The 20,467-nt window shown below is 42.7% G+C and overlaps 2 protein-coding genes across 8 annotated transcripts in view; both read left to right on the top strand.

Moving 5' to 3' along the window:
• mks1 (MKS transition zone complex subunit 1) overlaps nt 1–20,467 on the top strand; it is a 57,601-nt gene that overhangs the window by 5,350 nt on the left and 31,784 nt on the right. The window lies entirely within an intron of this gene.
• LOC115148740 (Meckel syndrome type 1 protein-like) overlaps nt 1–20,467 on the top strand; it is a 29,449-nt gene that overhangs the window by 4,468 nt on the left and 4,514 nt on the right. The window contains exons 5-9 of one of the 7 annotated variants that reach the window (XR_003866744.1): nt 752–815; nt 944–1,128; nt 1,733–1,800; nt 2,674–2,792; nt 2,942–3,565. The exons of 1 other annotated variant lie outside the window; for it this stretch is intronic. Coding sequence is in view for 3 of the 6 variants with exons in the window: in XM_029690929.1 (XP_029546789.1) it covers nt 752–778 (27 nt within the window). In the remaining 3 variants the exon portion in view is untranslated. Of the gene's footprint in view, nt 1–751; nt 1,129–1,732; nt 1,801–2,380; nt 2,441–2,673; nt 2,793–2,941; nt 3,566–20,467 lie in introns of those variants that run through there. 5 more of the 7 variants (XR_003866743.1, XR_003866745.1, XM_029690931.1 and 2 more) reach the window with 5 other exon arrangements.

Genomic DNA, 20,467 nt, shown 5'->3' with positions numbered 1-20,467 from the left:
GACAATTCCACTGCTTCCACCAATGTTGTGTTTTTTTTGCAAACAGCAATGGCGTAATGCCCCTTCTGTCTCAAAACCGGGTCTCCTTGCCCGTAGGCAAACAAATATATTTTAGTGAATTCATGCGGTCGCCCCAAACAGGTTTTGAACATGGGTCCATCAACTGTCAAGCCAAAACCTTAAGTGCTACGCCAAGATGTCCAAACCTCAAGATGAGTTTGCTCGGTGTTGGATTAAGGTTGCTACATTACCTCCTTCCTTTGGGAGAGCATTCCCCCACACTTCTTTATAGCAAGTCTCTCACGTGTACACACATCTTAGATGGCTTCACAGTCACTATCCCACTTCTGATACCAATGTAACAAATTTGGGGGTAGCTCCAACTGGGACTCGAACCCCGGTCCAGCGACTAGCAAGCCAACACCTTATCCATTACACCAAGAGATCAGAAGGTGGTAAGTGTTGGGTTAAGCTTGCTACAATATATACTTATATAGGGCAATGTGTGATCTGGGTGAGGCAGCATTGCCACTAGAGCTCCCGACACAGCCTAACACAATCTTTACCTTCTTAACCTTAACTAACCTAAAGTCAAATAGATTTAGACAAACCACCATGTGAGCAGCAAGTTTAGGGTTAATGGAGTGAAGTGGGTGATGGGTAGGACCACCAGTATGAACTATATGTCTATGAATGCATTACAAACACAGATGGATGCTCTTTATCAACACCATCTTTTCTGTGAAACTAGATATCGGCAATCAATCAACAAGACTAATGAAATGGAGCAAATGAAGACATTAGAACTGCTAAAGGTAATATATTATATTCTGAAACCAATTTCTTACTGGTAGATTTTGTACGTGTCCTGTCATTCCTGAGAGCGACGCTCTCTCTCCTCCCCCCTTCTCTCTTTTATGTGCTGGGGCTAAGTTTCCCCTAGATACAGATCTAGGATCAGCTTCCCCTCCCCAAACCTAACAAGGATCATTAGCGGGGGGGAATTCAAACCTGATCCAAAGCCAGGGTCTATTTGGGGATATTGTCCCATCCCCCAGAACTCTACATGTGGATGCGGCTTTCTCCAGCTCACCATGCTCACAAAGAAAACAGCAGTGTATTTCAGCTGTAAGTATTTTGAAATGACTGGCGATATTATTTTAAATGAATTTACCTAGCTTTGTTATTATTCAACAATAACTAGGCCAATGTAGCTGTAGCGACCTACATTTCGTCGATGCATGGAAAAGTATTAGCTATGTTGAAGCATTATGTTAGCTAGCTAGCAGCTAGCTAGCGAGCCATTTTCCCTGGCTATACTGATAGGTTAATTAGCCAGCTAGCTGCTAAATGTTGCTGGAGTAGACATTAATACATTTCGGAATGGATTATTATTGCATTGCTTATCTTTGTTATGATGTCTTAGATGTTCTCATATGAAATAATTTTGTGTTGTGCATAATGTTAAAAAACTCCATAGGAGTAATGTTAAACTAGCTACTGGTAGCTAGCTACATTCTGATGCAAATGTGGTTCTAGCTCGGTAGCTTTGCTGTGGCAGGCCGAGTTATTTGCACTAGTCACAATGTGAGACATTTTGTTTAGCAGTGATTTTATTTTGAAATGGCAGCTAGGGATAGGCATTTGAAATATTGCACTATTCAAATATGGATATCCGGATGGTCCAAATACATTTCTTTTTTTTTGTGAAAACATGTTTTGTTTGCCTCAGGACTGGCAGAGACAGTGCGGTGCTAGAAGGGAAGGCTTGATTGGGAGAGACAGTTGTTGCTGCCATAGGTAATCTGTCATACTATACATTATTAATGACATGTCTATTTTAAAATGGTTCTCGTCAGAACACGGATAAAAGCAGGAATCTCTCGTGCCAAGGTATGGAGCCAACCGTCAACCACCCCCTCATTTCCTGCATTTTGAAGTGGCAATCGGCAGTTGCAAAATCCATTTTTGGACCTGCAATTTAGTGATATTGATTCTTGAAGAATATAACTTATAAATGCCTCATTAGCTTAGTTCAACTGTTGTACCCCATTCAACTGTTGTACCCCATCAGAACTCCACATATAAGCTTGTTTTACTCCAATGTGGGTAAACAAAGTAAATGTAAACAAACACTATATAGCCTGAAAACATGGATCAATCCACTAATGGGAGGGAAATGTAGCTTCAAAACTAGCTGTTATTGGCAGAGAGATTTCAAACTTTTTGTTATTGGTCTATTAACTTAGACCACCTGGTGATGTCACCAAGCAAGCCAAAACTCCACCAATGCAAAACCTGCTGATTTAGAATGTCTTATGTAGATTGTATTTTCAATCAGCAACTATCAGGAAGTTACACTGATACATTTTTTTTATAGTTTCATCAGCTGTTGTACAAATATGATACAAACACCAGCTGAGTGACACCGGCTGCATCAGTGAGTATGAACCTGACAGCTAAAACTCGAGTGACAGCTGTTCAGAACTGACTTAGCCTGGTAAATTTGTGACGGTAGACACCGGCTGATTTCGTAAAGCAAGGGAACAGCCGCAGTCCACCGTCAAACTTACCAGGCTGAGTGATTACTGAACAAAAATGTAATGTCGTTGCTTGCTAATATGTGGATTTGTTGTTACTCTTATGTATGTTCCATCTTTTTGTGTTTTTCAGGAAAGCCTGGGAAAGAACTGAAAAAACACACTAAAGAGTCAAGACAGACACCAGAAAGAGGCCCAAGAAGACTTGGAAGCAGGATCAGAGGACAGCGAGGGATGTTCAGAACTCACTCGGTAAGTTGGTGAGGGTACACTTTGAGACTGCTTACCTGACACGGAGGAAGTCTTTTCTTTTTATCTCCTCTCCCTTACCTTCCCTATGCCCCTCTCCCCTATTGTGTTGGACCATCATGTGTTTTAATCTTTTCTTTGTTTGCGATTAGGTTTGGAGAATGACTTCTCAACCCAAGAGGCCCAAGAGCAGCTGTGAGAAAGCATCAGTTTGGAAGCATTTGGGAAAATGTAAAGTGCTGAAGAAGGTTCCCGGCAAAGAGGATTGCCTGTTATGGGTCAGAGCCAGCTCTCAAAAACAGAACATGGAAAGACATAAAAACCTGGTGCACAACACAATGCAAACAGAAAAGGCTCTCCGCAGCCAGTAAAAGGCTAGCATGCCACGAAGCTGAAGTTCACACAGGTGAATGGGAGAGTTGTAAAAGACATAGCTCCAAAATACAGGTCCTAGTTGAGCTCGTGAGCTAGTCCTGCTCTTTTTTGCAATTTTTTGTTTTGTGGTGCAAAACTTAGTGTGTCGAGCTTAACACGTCAACCCCGTTACCAATAGATAAAAAGGCTAGACATTTTTTAGCAATTTCATTTTTTGTCTGAAACGTCCAATTCAAAAGCTTGTCACAAGGGATTTATGCATGATTTAATATGAAACCCAGCCTCCCGAGTGGCACAGTGGACTTAGGCGCTGCATCGCAGTTGCTAGCTGTGCCGCTATAGATCCTGGTTCGGCTGCGACCCGGAGACCCATGGGTTGGCGCACAATTGTCCCAGCGTCGTCCTGGTTAGGAGAGGGTTTGTCCGGCAGGGATGTCCTTGTCCCATTGCGCTCTAGCAACTCCTGTGGCGGGCCGGGCGCATGCATGCTGACACGGTCGCCAGGTGTATGGTGTTTCCTCCGACACATTGGTGTGGCTGGCTTCCGGGTTAAGCGGGCATTGTGTCAGGAAGCAGTGTAGCTTGGCAGGGTCGTGTTTAAGAGGACCCATGGCTCTCTACCTTCGCCTTTCCCGACTCCGTAGGGAGTTGCAGCGATGAGACAAGACTGTAACTACCAATTGGATACCACGAAAATTGGGGAGATAAAGGGGTTAAAATATATAATATGAAACCCTATTATACTTTATTTGGCACTTAATAGGCACTTATCGTAGTCATTTTTTAAATTTAATCTCTTCAGATAGGAAACCGTTTTTTATTTTCATTTTTATTCATTTGAATATGGTCTTTATAACAGAAGGTAAAATTAGGTTAACTTTTATTTATGAATATAAACTGGCAATATTCTAGTGGCCAATCTTCGTTGCAATAGGCCCATGAAATAATATCAGCTTTTATGATGCTGGTAAAGATAGTACCTTTACAGACGGCCCCTAACTGCGCAGTATAGCCAATAGGTTATACACTGAGTGTACAAAATAATAAGGACACCTTCCTAATATTTAGTTAGCCCCCCCACCCCCTTTTATCCTCAGAACAGCTTCAATTTATCGGGGCATGGATTCTACAAGGTGTTGAAAGCGTTCCACAGGGATGCAGGCCCAGGTTGAAACCAATGCTTCCCACAATTGTCAAGTTGGCTGGATGTCTTTTGGTTGGTGGAACATGAGCGTGAAAAACCCATCAGTGTTGCAGTTCTTGACACAAACCGGTGTGCCTGGCACCTACTACCATACTCCGTTCACAGGTACTTAAATATTTTGTCTTGCCTGTTCACCCTCTGAATGGCAGACATACACTATCCATGTCTCAATTGTCTCCAGGCTTAAAAATCATTCTTTAACCTGTCCTGTCCCCTTCATCTACAAGTGACATCAATAAGGGATCATAGCTTTCACTTGGATTCACCTGGTCAGTCTGTCATGGAAATAGCAGGTGTCTTTAATGCTTTGTACGCTTAGTGTAAATTTCACAATAATTATACATTTTTTGGATTTTGTTATGTAGCCTATTGTTGTCAATTTATTGAACCTGCCTGCAACCCACCCGCCTGGGGACTGCGGGTTATGAGACAATCCCGGCATCACTAGCTTGCATGTTCTGCAGCCTTGTAAAGATAGGGAGAGGATGAGTGGGATGCAGTTTGGCATTTATTGTCATGAATCTTGCCCTGGCGACAGTTCTGCAAAGTGGTCACAAGCTGGCACAGGCATAAAGCAATAATATCTGATTTTTAACCTAACCCTAACCACACTGCTAATCCTTACCTTAAATTAAGTCCATAAAACACAATTATTTTCCACAAATATTTAAGATATAGCCAATTTTGGCTTTGCAGCTGCCATATCTAGAGGAAATTGCACAGTTCTGCCTCCAGAGCAGTATTCATGACAAACGTCAAGCTGCGACTGGGAGAGGGAATGTAAAATCGGTAACGAAATTGTTTTGACAATTAACATACTTTTTATTATGAAAAGTACAATATATCCATGTACACATCAGATAGCTGCTCTTTCTCTGCTACCTCATTCTATTTCTCTAGTCTAGTATTCCCTGGTTATGTTCCTCGTCTTCCTCCTCTATTTCCTCACCTCTTCCTCAGACTCTTCTTTTTCTTTTCCTCCTCCTTACTTTCTCCAACATTTTCCATCGGTTGCATCTTACTGGCCTTTTCTTGCTTCTCTGCTTTTTTGGACAAGGAGATAAAGTAATGTAAGCTTATGGGTTCTCTTCTCTTGAGCTACTATATCTAGAGCTATGCTATACTGTAGGAGGATATATGGCCAATATACCCTTCTTGTATTTCCTCCCACCTGTGGGGCCACTCCTACCATTTCCTGGAGCCGCTTCCTGCCGGTCTGGCCCAGGTTGGTGATGGGGGCCAGGCGAGGCATGTGGCGGTATGGGAAGTTCTCTGTAGCGGACGGAGTGATAATGACAGGGCTGAGAGGAGTCCGAGGCCTTGGGACATTCTCTGGGGAGGGAGGGGCCACAGCAGAGGGCAGGGCCCGTAGGGCTTCAGCCAGGGTCCGGGGTGCTGAGGTCACAAGAGGAGAGAGGCCAGTGTTGCCAGACACAGGACCAGAGACCTTCCCTGGGCTTTGTAGGACCAGAAAGTAAAGTAAAATATCAGGACAATGCTACGTTAAAAACAATCTGTACATATACTTTATAACTAAACTATACACATTGCAGATACATGACTACACTCAATAAGTAGGAGTAACTTACAAAGCTCTGGACATTGTTATTTTTTTATGACTTGAGGAGACTGTTCTCGGCTATACTGGTTTGCATTTCTGCCATGCTGTCTATAATTTCGGCCATCTCTCCAGTGCATTTCTTGAATGCCACTTTCAACGCCCAGTTATTCAGCCAACTGTCCAGGTCTACTGCCTTCAGATCACCTTCGCTGCAGTTTCTCTTCATCTCTTGGATCAGTGCCCTCACCTGCTCGCCCATCCTCTTGAGCTCCCTAGCCACGTCTTCGTTCATCAGTCTCCTTCCTCCTCCCCATCCACTTCGCAATCCATCCTCTACAGCATCCCTCATTCTTCTTCTGCCTCTCTTGGTTGATGTCCTGACCGTCATTGAGCGTCTTCAGGCCCCGTTTGAGTTCTATTGAGGTCAGGTTTTCTTTAATCCGCCTCAGGCTCTCCTCTTTGATGTTGGTCCACTCTGTCTTCTTGTCCAGCTGATGCCTGCAGGGCCTGACAGTGGTGACCACCTCCATCTGGCATGACACCTTCTTCAGGGCACTCACAGAGGCAGGGAGGAGGATGTTGAACTTGTCCACAATAATCTCTACAGACATGGGGTCAAACCGTTGAGATGTGACACACACACACAAATTTAAAAGATGCCTACCAGTCGATGGTCCTTCAGTGGTCCTTGTGGTTCATTTGGAGGCTCTGGACTGTCCTCAGAAGAGGCATCATTGCCATCATCAAGCTGTGTGTCAGTGAGCTAGCTGGTCATAGTCCATTCTCCACATTCACTGAGAGGTGCTCAGAAATGTGTGTGGGGGAGGAGATAGACAGATCATCCTCGTCCATATCCCTCACTTCAAGCTTTGTCACCTTTCCATTCTCAACTTTCAGTGGTGGTGTCCTCCTTTCATGATCCTCATCATCACACTGTGTATCAGAGTCAACTAGTCAGAGACCATCCTCCTCACAGTGATGTCACTCAACAAAGACATGGACGGTAGGGTACAACTCTTACCTCCGATTCACAGTCAGTGAAGGAGTAGATGGAAAAGTCATCAGAACTGGAGGATGAGATCACATCATATTTTCTCTCTATCAGCCGAGTCACCCTTCCAGACTGAGGAGACAGAGAAAGACATGTACTCATGGCAGCCATAGAATACACTGGCATTGACCCTCAAGGAAATGTAGAATATGTAGGCAATCCAACATGGCTGTACAAGTAGTGAGTAATACATGGGTAACTGAAAATGCAATAAATGCAACTCCCATAACATTAGGGGTGGGGCTAAAGACCTTCCATAGTATAGGATTCTTTAGCATCTCGAATGGATGATTGTCAATTCAACCAAGCCAACCAAAATGGCCATAGATCAATCTCTTGATTCATATCTGTTGTGTCTCTATGGGAACAGCAGAGATGACCTGGCTGAGAGGCTCTGGATTGATGTTCCATTCATCCCCAGATGTTTGGTCCTGCCCATAGCTCACAATGATTGGCTGTAAACAGTAAAGAAGGAATTAAACACTGCTTTGCTTATTGCAGAATGCATAACTAATGTGCATGTGTTATTGATTTCAGTTCGGATATGACTTAAAGGCTTTGTTCTTCTGTGCATCTTGCCGGTTGGCCACATCACAGAATCAGGGATGCTAACCCTCACTGGATTCAACCGTCAACACATCACTCAATTTAAAAGGTGATAATATAACAAAGACAAAACAGATAAGTATTGTATATTTACCATATAAGGGCGGCGTCTTAAAGCTCTTTTGATTCTCTCATTATTACAATCCAATGCTTTCTGAGGGAAACATTTCCATCAATATTGGATATATATATCTATATATATGTGTGTGTGTGTGTGTGTGTGTGTGTGTGTGTGTGTGTGTGTGTGTGTGTGTATGTATGTATACTCAGCTTTGGATAACATTAAGAGACCCTTGCAAAATTGTCAGTTTCTCTGGTTTTACTATTTATAGGTATGTGTTTGGGTAAAATGAAAATTTTTGTTTTCTTCTATAAACTGCTGACAACATTTCTCCCAAATTCCAAATAAAAATATTGTCATTTAGAGCATTTATTTGCAGAAAATGACAAGTGATCAAAAAAGATGTAGTTGTCAGACCTCGAATAATACTAATATTTTAACTTAGGAAGAGTTCTGAAATCAATATTTGGTGGATTAACCCTGATTTTCAATCACAGCTTTCATGTGTCTTGGCATGCTCTCCACCAGTCTTTTACGTTGGTGTTGGGTGACTTGATGCCATCCTGGCGCAAAAATTCTTTGTTTGATAGCTTGTGACCATCCATCTTCCTCTTGATCACATTCCAGAGGTTTTCAATGGGGTTCAGGTTTGGAGATTGGGCTGGCCATGACAGGGTCTTGATCTGGTGGTCCTCCATCCACACCTTGATTGACTTAGCTGTGTGGCATGGAGCATTGTCCTACTGGAAAAAGCAATCCTCAGAGTTGGGGAACATTGTCTGAGTAGAAGGAAGACCTCTTTTTGCAGGTCATTTGATATCATCCTACAGTTGTTGAGTGACATTCGAATGAGTTGGCAGTCATCCCAGTCAGTGGAGAGTCGTTTTCACCGTCTGCCAGTCTGTAGCTTTGTTGTCCCCAATGTCTGCTGCTTGGCCTTGTTCTTTTACCTTTATTTAACTTGGCAAGTCAGTTAAGAACAAATTCTTATTTTCAATGACAGCCTAGGAACAGATTTTTACCTTGTCAGCTCAGTGATTCGATCTTTCTACCCTCCAGTTACTAGTCCAACACTCTAACCACTAGGCTACCTGCCACCCCTATGAACCACTGTCTTTGAAATTTTAAGGATGGAAGCAACCTGATGCTCACTGTATCCCTCTGCCAGTAAAGCCAGAATTGAACCCTTCTTTTCCTCAATCAAAACTTCCCTTTTCAACTCTTTTGACATGGTCAATAGTTATTTTTAGCTTCCAATTACTTTTGAGGTACTACTAGCACTGTGTTTGCCATCCAGCTGTTCCTATTGCAAGAGGATAGTGATGACCACAGCAGTGGTTTTTATACTTTTCCTCGTTAAATAAGGTTTGGTTCAGGTGATCACCTGATCAGTACCTCATTCAGCAGAATGAGGTGTGCCTGTGTTGGAAATCAACAGACACTGGAATGGAATGGCTGCCATACATGTAGAGATGCTGATTTAAGAAACATTTGCAGTGGTCTCCTTTAATGTTTTCAGAGCTGTATGTGTATGTGTGGTACCCTGTCTATATTATACAGGTTGGGAAGGCTGTGCACCAAAAGGCCAAAGGTTACCTGCAACAACCTGAGTGAAGAAAGAGATTGTACAGATTAAATAAAATCTTAATGTATTGAATTAATGCTTGGTTACATCATAATACGTCACAGCTTCATGACTGCATAATACATCGTAAGAAAAAGGCTTGTTTGGAGCCTAACTGGTGGTATTGTCTTCTCACTGGTTGTAGCTAGATGAATAAAGAAATGATGTGCATATTTCCTACTGACTGAGTAATGGTTGTATCGATGGTTGGTTGGATGTTTTACATAGATGGCCAAGAGGATATCAATAGGAAGAAACCATTCCTTGACATTTTTGTTTTCATTTTGCACATTGAGTAACAAGCATTAAGGGACCACAATGGAAGTCGTTGACTTTATTGTGTTGTCCCTGACACATTTTATTTTATTAAACTGTTTTATTATTTTACTAACTGTCAAATATATCTATCTCGCTTTCTATCAAACTCAAATGGGCTGTTGAGGACTCTGATCATCACATTTCAGGCACAAGCCAGCAGGTGGCAGTGTCTTTAAATGCAGCACTGCCTTAGTGCACTTCATGATCTGCGCATTAAATAACTTTGGTTGTGAAGGTGATTAATAGAAATAAATAAAAAGAATGTGATTAATCCAAATGCGGAAGTCCATTACATTTGCTTTGGTTTAGCAATCTATCAACTCCCTCCCTGTCTTAGCTAAAGTGCTGTGCAATATTGGAGGACAGGTTTCGTAACTGAAATGTTTGTATTGTGCTTGATTATCCACTGGTATCAGTTTGACAAATGTACTGAGCATCAAATCAGTTTTGAAAGATGTTGTGGTGGAAGAATTTGGGGTGAGCTGTTGTAACTTCTCAAGGGATATGTTCTGTGTTGGACTGTGATGTTATGCGTTTCATAGACTACTTGTATGTCTGCACCCTAACACAAGGCCATTGTGTTCCAGAACTATTGATGTATAGAAGAACTGTTGTGTAAACAATATGATTGTATTATCACCTCCCACTATATAAGGGACATGTAACCATTTCTTCCTTGCTGTGAAATTAGAGGTGGATCTCCTCTGCTGCTGCTTGTATTAAATATGTTTATTATATTGTTAAATAGTCTCTGCCTTAATCTTTGGATCAAATTTTCCACAACTGTGGTTCAGAGGTTCAAGAGTTTTACTCCTGAGTTGAGGTTAACGAGTGTCATTGTTGCTGTTATTATAGTGTAATTTGTTTTCTTTATTGTCATTACATATTTCAGGTTATCAGAGGATGCCTTCAGTCTTGGAACTACAGTTTTTGGCAATGGGCATGGTAAATTAGCAAGGAGGGACTGGGTGATTTAAGAATCATATGCTCGGTAGCTAGCTAGCTACTTTGAATGGGACTGTTGTAACGTTATCTAGCTTGCTACAACTTGTAGCTAACGTTAATGACGTAACATATGGTGCCAGTAGGCTACAGCAGCAAGCTAGAGCACAACACATCAATGCCGCTGATGTCTGTCAAGCCGTTAATTTCAGTTTTAATCCTCTCCTCTTCCTTTGTGGTACACAAGCTCATCACATACTCCTTCCACCACAAGACAGTGACCCAGCTACTCCTCAGCTTTGGGGTTCTGGTGCTCCTCTGGTGGGATTGAGAAGAGTGTGGACACTGTTTGGTTCCTCCTCATGTTTCAGCTGCTCTCTATCAGCACAGGGGTGTTGTACACCATCCTGGGGCTGGTAGTGTTAGGTGCATCTGCCCAGAATCAAGTGGAGGGGTTAGTTCCTGTATCCCTCTCCCGTATGGTTAAGAGCTTTGTTTTGGGGGTCAGCGTACCCATGTTAGCCCTGCCCTGGCTGTTTCTGCTCATCATAATATTGTTGGTCCCACACACTGTCTTCTTCTGCAATGTCATCATCACACTCCAAATAACTGATGCACTCTGCGGTCGCCAGTTTCCTCCAACACATTGGTGTGGCTGGCTTCTGTGTGAAGAAGCAGTGTGGCTTGGCAGGGTTGTGTTTCGGAGGAAGCATGGCTCTCGACCTTTGCCTTTTCCAAGTCCGTAGGGGAGTTGCAGAGATGGGACAAGACTGTACCTACCAATTGGATATCACGAAAAATGTATCAAAGCACCAAAACATTTTTATAATAATTGCTCGTTGTGCACAGTAAAGAAAAGCAATAAATTACTACCTATTTTGCATAAACTACTGGATCAAGTGGTAAAAGTAATGTAACAGGTCATGATGGAACACGTTATTCGATATCAGTAATGCAAGAGAAAAAGTTCAAAGGCACACAAATGAACATGAACCCTGCCATATCACTACTGTCTTGTTTTGCACGCTTTGTACAAAATAATACAATGCAGTATTTCTTAACGTAGCTCTTTATTAGCTAGCTACAACTTGCATGTTCACTTATCTCCAACCATGATCAACTGACCATGACCTAACCCTCTGGGTGGTCTTAACCAATCATAGCACAGTACGATACGGCGGTAAAATGCATCCAATTATAATTCAGTATGTTTACACATATGAATATTACAACTACAATAGTTTAGGGGTTTCTATATTAAAAGAAACACCAAAAGGACTGCTGAACATCGCCCTTATATCATCCACTTCATTCCATTTCATATAGTTAATGTTCAGCAGAACCTCAAGTTGAAGTAAATATTTTGTATTGGACCTCCAACCATCAGCATAGAAAGACACCTAGATAAAATACTTATTGAGTGGTATAGTAGTAGGTGCCAGGTGCATTGGGTTGACTGTGTCAAGAACTGCAACGCTACTGGGTTTTTCACGCTCAACAGTTTCCCGTGTGTATCAAGAATGGTCCACCACCCAAAGGACATCCAGACAACTTGACTACTGTGGGAAGCATTGGAGACAACATGGGCCAGCATCTCTGTGGAACACTTTCAACACCTTGTAGAGTCCATGCCTGATTAATTGAGGCTGTTCTTAATATTGGTGAGGTGTTCCTAATGTTTTGTATACTACACACCAGAGGAAGTGATTATCAGAACACACATAAATGACAGTTAATAGACGTTTTCATGTTGTACTGAAAGTGCACATATAACCAACACATATTGCATTGCCTTTATGCTGTGGTAGTGTCCATCTAATCGTAACTAGTTGGCACTAAGCCTTAGTCTGAGAGCGTGAGAAAAAAAACACCTGGACACTTTTACAGTTTACCGCCACTTAATCTAAGACCTATTCTTTAATGAACCGATGAAAAACAAGGCTCAATTACTAAATAGTTACTGCAATTTAAATGTATAAATTTAACAATACATGGTACAATATGAATGTGCTACAAGTATGTATATTTTACTCTAATCTTACTCTTCTCTCTGTATTTACACAACCTTCCTAGGGCATCTGAATAGGCAGTCATGTTGAATTTTGTAAATACATTTACAGATTGCAAATAAAGAATGCTTTCAATGCCTTACATTTGAAGACTTAATATACAAGATAAAATGCCTTGTGGGGATCTTCACAGCATGATACACGTCCTGATGACATATTTAATTTCATAATCACCTCTGTTTTTGCCTAGTTTCACTTACAATTGTACAATCGAGTTTGCGAATGTACAATTAGCCCCATAATTCAGTTTGCGATGATGATCCGCTCAGCAAAGTCAGCCAAAACTTAAAACCAACTTTAATATGGAGAAGTCAACGTACAAGTGTAAGTAGAAACAAATGTAAATAAAAAAACTCCTAATCCCCAAAATGGGAGAATGAAACAATATTTCTATTTTTGAGAATGTGGGAATGGTCCATGGACACTTAAGGGACAGTCATGTCTAGTGTGTTTCATTTGGTGATCTCATGAAGGACAGGAAACACACATAACTGTATCTCTTAAAGTGTACATTTCCCAGCTGTTAGTTTTACAGCTGAATGTTGTATAAGATGAATGAATAAGTATCAGAATACTTTTGAAAAGATAACAATGTGATTTAGTCTTCTAAATCAGAATTGGTTGTTTTATGGTATTTATGCACAGTCAGTGGCCACGCCCAGGTGACCACAAACATGAGACGGCCCCTTTTCCCTCCAGCAGATGGACCGGCGACAACAGAGAGAAACAACAACATGTTAAGTAACCCATGTATGAACTAATTGTGAGTGAGTTTTATGTAATTCTGTGATTGATTAAGTTAGTAAATAAATCATTAAGCCAATTTGTATATTGCTGATTCATGATTCTATGCTAGGGTTCGTGCAGATATCCAAGGGTTTGCGACATTCAGTAATGACACTGATGAGGCAATAAAATTCATTAATAAGCGACTATTTTGATAAGATATGAAAATATCTGAGGAGTTATATTTGGGAAATTGACACTATAATTTTTCCGTGGTGCCCCGACTTCCTCGTTAAAGTTACATGATTAGTTTTATCGCGTAGTAAAATTACACATAGAGAATGGATTTGATAATATACAGTCTTCACATTTAATGATAGTCAACGACACGAAAGCATATAACTTTCCTTACATCACACTTATACATTGCAATTTTCGATTTACCTGATACAGTAGGATGGCTAACATTCGATGTCTGCGAAGACGTTGTCTTCTAGCCAAGACATGAAATGCAATCATAATTGATTAGCGCATAAGGCACACACAACAGTTCCATGATGACTGAAAACACAACCATGGGATGAACAGCTGACACATTTCCAGGCGGTCCATTTAACATTGAATAATTCTTCCCTCGCCCCTTGCCCTGCAAGTGTCAACTCATCAGCCGTCATGAAACGTCATCAGAAGTGTCCACTTTATGTGAGGGCTGAGGGGAGAAGGTGTGTATTTTAAGTGTTTGGAATGCAGCCCTAGTGTGTTGTATTGGGATTGTGCCACAGAGCATTATGGGGGTTCTATGTGGTGACAAATGTAGTGAAGTTGTTGGATAGAGATTAAAAGTGAAGAATGATAGTTGAGCATTTTTTTGTTATATTATTCAATTCAAATTCGTTTTTTCAAATTACAGGAGAGCGAGGAGGTATATTTCAAAATATTTTCTTGGTTTTAGAACTTTATTTTTGTGTGTTGTTAGCAAGGCAAATTGTAATAAATTACAGGAACTCCAGTAGCTAGCTAGCTAACGTTACCAGCGCGAGTGTGCAGTTATCTCCTCCAGAATGGTAGAATGGCCAACACTGCCAAAAATGTTGTGAATTGTTTTGGTTGAAGAACCCCTTTCATTCTCTGGGGTACACGGAAAAGGTGCGAATTAAAAGCGAGGGTCGACCTCTGCTTGAGATCACTTTCATGAAGAAGGTGAGGGCGTTCAATACTATATGGTATCAAAAGTATTTCTGGTTAATAGGGAGAAACTGCCTCTCATGAGGACCGCCACAGGAAAGGAAGACACAGAGTTACCTCTGCTGCAGAGGATAAGTTCATTAGAGGTACCAGCCTCAGAAATTGCAGCCCAAATAAATGCTTTACAGAGTTCAAGTAACAGACACACCTCAACATCAACTGTTAAAAGTAGACTGTATGAATCAGGCCTTCATGGTGTAATTGCTGCAAAGAAACCACTACTAAAGGACACCAATAATAAGAAGAGACTTGCTTGGGCCAAGAAACACGAGCAATGGACATTAGACTGGTGGAAACTTGTCCTTTGGTCTGATGAGTCCAAATTGAAGATTTCTTTTGTTCCAACTGCCGTGTCTTTGTGAGACGCGGTGTGGGTGAACGGATGATCTCCGCATGTGTCTTTCCCACCGTAAAGCATGGAGGAGGAGGTGTTATGGTGTGGGAGGGATTTGCTGGTGACGCTGTCTTTGATTTATTGAGAATTCAAGGCACACTTAACCAGCATGGCTACCACAGCATTCTGCAGCGATATGCCATTCCATCTGACTTGGGCTTAGTGGGACGATCATTTGTTTTTCACCAAGACAATGACCCAACATCTCCATGCTGTGTAAGGGCTATTTTACCAAGAAGAAGAGTGATGGAGTGCTGTATCAGATGACCTGGCCTCCACAATCCTTGACCTCAACCAAGTTGAGATGGTTTGGGATGAGTCAGACTGCAAAGTGAAGGAAAAGCAGCCAACAAGTGCTCTTCATATGTGGGAACTCATTCAAGACTGTTGTAAAAGCATTCCAGGTGACGTTGGTTGAGAGAATACCAAGAGTGTGATAAGCTGTCATCAAAGCAAAGGGTGGCTATTTGAAGAATCTCAAATATAAAATATATTTACATTTATTTAACACTTTTTATGGGGTTACTACATTATTCGATATGCGTTATTTCATAGTTTTGATGTCTTCACTATTATTCTACAATGTAGAAAATAGTAAAAATAAAGAAACACCCTTGAATGAGTAGCTGTTCTATAACTTTTAACCGGTAGTGTATATACAGGGTGTGTGTGAATGTGTCAGGATGTGTTTTGTGTCAATCAAATTGATGGAAATGTTTCCCTCAGAAAGCAAGATGGATCGTAGTGATGAGAGAATCAAAAGAGCTTTAAGACGCCACCCTTATGTTATATATATCAAATATGTATTTGTTTTGTCCTTTTTTTGTTATATTATCACCTTTTAAATTGAGTGTTGTGTTGACAGTTGAAACCAGTGAGGGTGAACACCCCTGATTCCGTGATGTGGCCAACCAGCAAGATGCACAGAAGAACAAAGCCTGTAAGTCATATCCGACCTAAAAACAATAACAGATAAACATTAGTTATGCATTCTGCAATGAGTAAAGCAGTGTTTAATTCGTTCTTTACTGTTTACAGCCAATTATTGTGAGCTGTGGGCAGGACCAGGCATCTGGGGATGTATGGAACATCAATCCAGAGCCTCTCAGCCAGGTCATCTCTGCTGTTCCCATAGAGACACAACAGATAGATCAATCTGTTGATTCATATGGCCATTTTGTTGGCTTGGTTGCATTGACAATCATCCATTCGAGATGCTAAAGAATGCTATACGATGGAAGGTCCTTGAGAGTCAATGCCAGTGTATACTATGGCTGCCATGAGTACATGCCTTTCTGTCTCCTCAGTCTGGAAGGGTGACTTGTCTGATAGAGAGAAAATATGATGAGGTGAACTCATCCTCCAATTCTGAATGGACTATGACCAGCTAGCTCTCTGACACACAGCTCGATGATGGCAATGATGCCTCTACTGAGGACAGTCCAGAGCCTCCAAAGGAACCACAAGGACCACTGAAAGACCATCGACTGGTAGGCATCTTTTTAGTGTGTGTGTGTGTGTGTCACATCTCAATGGTTTGACCCTATGTTTGTAGATATTATTGTGGCCATGTTCAACATCCTCCTCCCTGCCTCTGTGAGTTCACTGAATAAGATGTCACACCAGATTGAGGTTGTCCCCAAGGTCCGGCCCTGCAGGCAGCAGCTGGACAAGAAGACAGAGTGGACCAACACCAACAAGGAGAACCTGAGGAGGATCAAAGAAAACCTGACCTCAATAGAACTCAACCTGGAGGAAGGCCTGGAGACGCTCAATGACGGTCAGGACATCAACCAAGAGAGGCAGAAGAAGAATGAGTGATGCTGTAGAGGATGGATTGCGAAGTGGATGGGGAGGAGGAAGGAGAAACTGAGGGATGAAGACGTGGCTAGGGAGCTCAAGAGGATGGGTGAGGAGGTGAGGGCACTGATCCAAGAGATGAAGAGAAACTGCAGTGAAGGTGATCTTAAGGCAGTAGACCTGGACAGTTGGCTGAATGACTTGTAGGTCGAAAGTGGCATTCAAGAAATGCACTGGAGAGATGGCCGAAATTATAGACAGCATGGCAGAAATGCAGACCAGTATAGCCGAGAACAGGCTCTTCAAGCCATAAAAAAAGAACAATGTCCAGAGCTTTGTAAGTTACTCCTACTTATTGAGTGTAGTCATGTATCTGCAATGTGTTTAGTTATAAAGTATATCTACAGATTGTTTTTAACATAGCACTTTCCAGATATTTGACTTGTTTCTGGTCCTACAGAGCCCAGGGATGGTCTCTGGTCCTGTGTTTGGCAACACTGGCCTCTATCCTCTTGTGACCTCAGCACCCCGGACCCTGGCTGAAGCCCTACGGGCCCTGCCCTCTGCTGTGGCCCCTCCCTCCCCAGAGAATGTCCCGAGGCCTCTGACTCCTCTCAGCCCTGTCTTTATTGCTCTACCCACTACAGAGAAGTTCCCATACCGCCGTAGCTCTCGGCTGGCCCCCATAACCAACCTGAGTGAGACCGGCCCCACAGGTGAGAGGAAAAACAAGAAGGGTATATTGGCCATAAGTCCTTCTATAGTATAGCATAGCTCTAGATATAGTAGCTCAAGAGAATATACCCCATAAGCTTACATTACTTTTTCTCCTTGTCCAAAATATTCAGGAAGGGAAGGTCAATAAGAAAAACAAGGGCAAGGCCAAAAAAGTAGTGAAGCAAGAGAAGGCCAGTAAGATGCAACAGATGGGAAATGTTGGAGGAAGTAAGGAGGAGGACAAGAAAGAGGAAAAGAAGAGGTGAGGAAATAGAGGAGGGAGAAGTGGAACATAACCAGGGAATACTAGACTAGAGAATTAGAGAAATAGAATGAGGTAGCAGAGAAAGAGCAGATATCTGATGTGTAAGTGCAAACTTACGCAATAAGGCACGAGGAGGTGTGGTATATGGCCAATATATCATGGCTAAGGGCTGTTCTTACGCACGACGCAACACGGACTACCTGGATACAGTCCTTAGCCATGGTATATTGGCCAAACCCCCAAGGTGTTTTATTGCTATTAACTGGTTACCAATGTAATTAGAGCAGTAAAAATAAATGTTTTGTCATTCCCTCGTTTGCTAAGTCAAACGACACCGCTGGTCCTGCTCACATTGCCCTACCTTATGCTTTGACCTCTTTCTCCCCTCTCTCTCCAGATGAAATCTTGCGACTTGTGACGGCCGGCCACCCAACAACCTGCCCGCTTGACCCTATTCCCTCCTCTCTTCTCCAGACCATTTCCGGAGACCTTCTCCCTTACCTCACCTCGCTCATCAACTCATCCTTGACCGCTGGCTACGTCCCTTCCGTCTTGAAGAGAGCGAGAGTTGCACCCCTTCTCAAAAAACCTACACTCGATCCCTCCGATGTCAGCAACTACAGACCAGTATCCCTTCTTTCTTTTCTCTCCAAAACTCTTGAGCGTGCCGTCCTTGGCCAGCTCTCTTGCATTCTCTCTCAGAATGACCTTCGTGATCCAAATCAGTCAGGTTTCAAGACTGGTCATTCAACTGAGACTGCTCTTCTCTGTGTCTCGGAGGCTCTCCGCACTGCTAAAGCTAACTCTCTCTCCTCTGCTCTCATCCTTCTAGACCTATCTGCTGCCTTTGATACTGTGAACCATCAGATCCTCCTCTCCACCCTCTCCGAGTTGGGCATCTCCGGCGCGGCTCACTCTTGGATTGCGTCCTACCTGACAGGTCGCTCCTACCAGGTGGCGTGGCGAGAATCCGTCTCCGCACCACGTGCTCTCACCACTGGTTTCCCCCAGGGCTCAGTTCTAGGCCCTCTCCTATTCTCGCTATACACCAAGTCACTTGGCTCTGTCATATCCTCACATGGTCTCTCCTATCATTGCTACGCAGACAACACACAATTAATCTTCTCCTTTCCCCCTTCTGATAACCAGGTGGCGAATCGCATCTCTGCATGTCTGGCAGACATATCAGTGTGGATGACGGATCACCACCTCAAGCTGAACCTCGGCAAGACGGAGCTGCTCTTCCTCCCGGGAAGGACTGCCCGTTCCATGATCTCGCCATCACGGTTGACAACTCCATTGTGTCCTCCTCCCAGAGTGCTAAGAGCCTTGGCGTGACCCTGGACAACACCCTGTCGTTCTCCGCTAACATCAAGGCGGTGACCCGATCCTGTAGGTTCATGCTCTACAACATTCGCAGAGTACGACCCTGCCTTACACAGGAAGCGGAGCAGGTCCTAATCCAGGCATTTGTCATCTCCCGTCTGGATTACTGCAACTCGCTGTTGGCGGGGCTCCCTGCCTGTGCCATTAAACCCCTACAACTCATCCAGAACACCGCAGCCCATCTGGTGTTCAACCTTCCCAAGTTCTCTCATGTCACCCCGCTCCTCCGCACACTCCACTGGCTTCCAGTTGAAGCTCGCATCTGCTACAAGACCATGGTGCTTGCCTACGGAGCTGTGAGGGGAACGGCACCTCCGTACCTTCAGGCTCTGATCAGTCCCTACATCCAAAGAAGGGCACTGCGTTCATCCACCTCTGGCCTGCTCGCCTCCCTACCTCTGCCGAAGTACAGTTCCCGCTCAGCCCAGCCCTGAGCTGTAAGTAGTTAAGGAAAGAAAAACGGAATACATCAGTGTCATATAAATTGCCTGATTTATCAAGGTTGTATAAATCAAGAGTGCCAAAATAAATAAAGATTTGATTTGAAGAGATTTGTCTACCGTATGTGTAGAACAACACAAAGTACAAGCCAAAAGGAGTGGTCTTATAATCAACTGACAATCAAAACCTCCTTGTATTGATTTGACCTTGAACATTCAGTCTGATTGACACTTCAAACCAAAATCATCAGTGAAGAAACCGTGTACCTTTTAAGTACTGCCTCAGTAACAAGTTCAGCTTGACAAGTTCAGCTTGACCAAAATCACCTAATGGGATTTTTTTTTTAAAAGACATTCCAAAATGTTTATTTAAATGTTCTTTTATTTTTCTGTCTTATTGGATCATGTTGTCAGGCATGGTTTGTATGACAGATGTTATTTCTATGTAAAATATTCTGTAACAAGTGTTGTTTTTGTGCTCAATGGTGGATCAATTCATAATCATTTAAGAGATGTGTGCACAAACACCAGCTCATTGGCCAGCTCCTGCATGAAGGGCAGGTGGGACGCTACGAGCTGGTGAAACCTCAGGCCTCACACTGACTGGATATGTCATAGCTCCAACAATACTTACCACAACAACAACAAAAATCACACCTGATCAACATTTCAATGTATAACAAATGAGAGAGCTCTGTCATTCAATGAGTTTTCTATGTCATCAATCTGTCAATAAAGACACAGGTGCACCTGGGTGAACCATCACAGACTCGGGCATGTTTGCTGTGAAACTCTGGGGGGCACTGACAGACAGACTGGAGAGAATGTTGAGCCACTGGGCCCCAGTGAGTTCTGGATTGAGAGGCAGATGTCTGCCAATGACTGTGTCCATGA

This window comes from Salmo trutta, chromosome 15 (assembly GCF_901001165.1).
Source record: "Salmo trutta chromosome 15, fSalTru1.1, whole genome shotgun sequence".
NCBI lineage: Eukaryota > Metazoa > Chordata > Actinopteri > Salmoniformes > Salmonidae > Salmo > Salmo trutta.
This window is presented reverse-complemented; position numbering and strand designations above follow the sequence as displayed.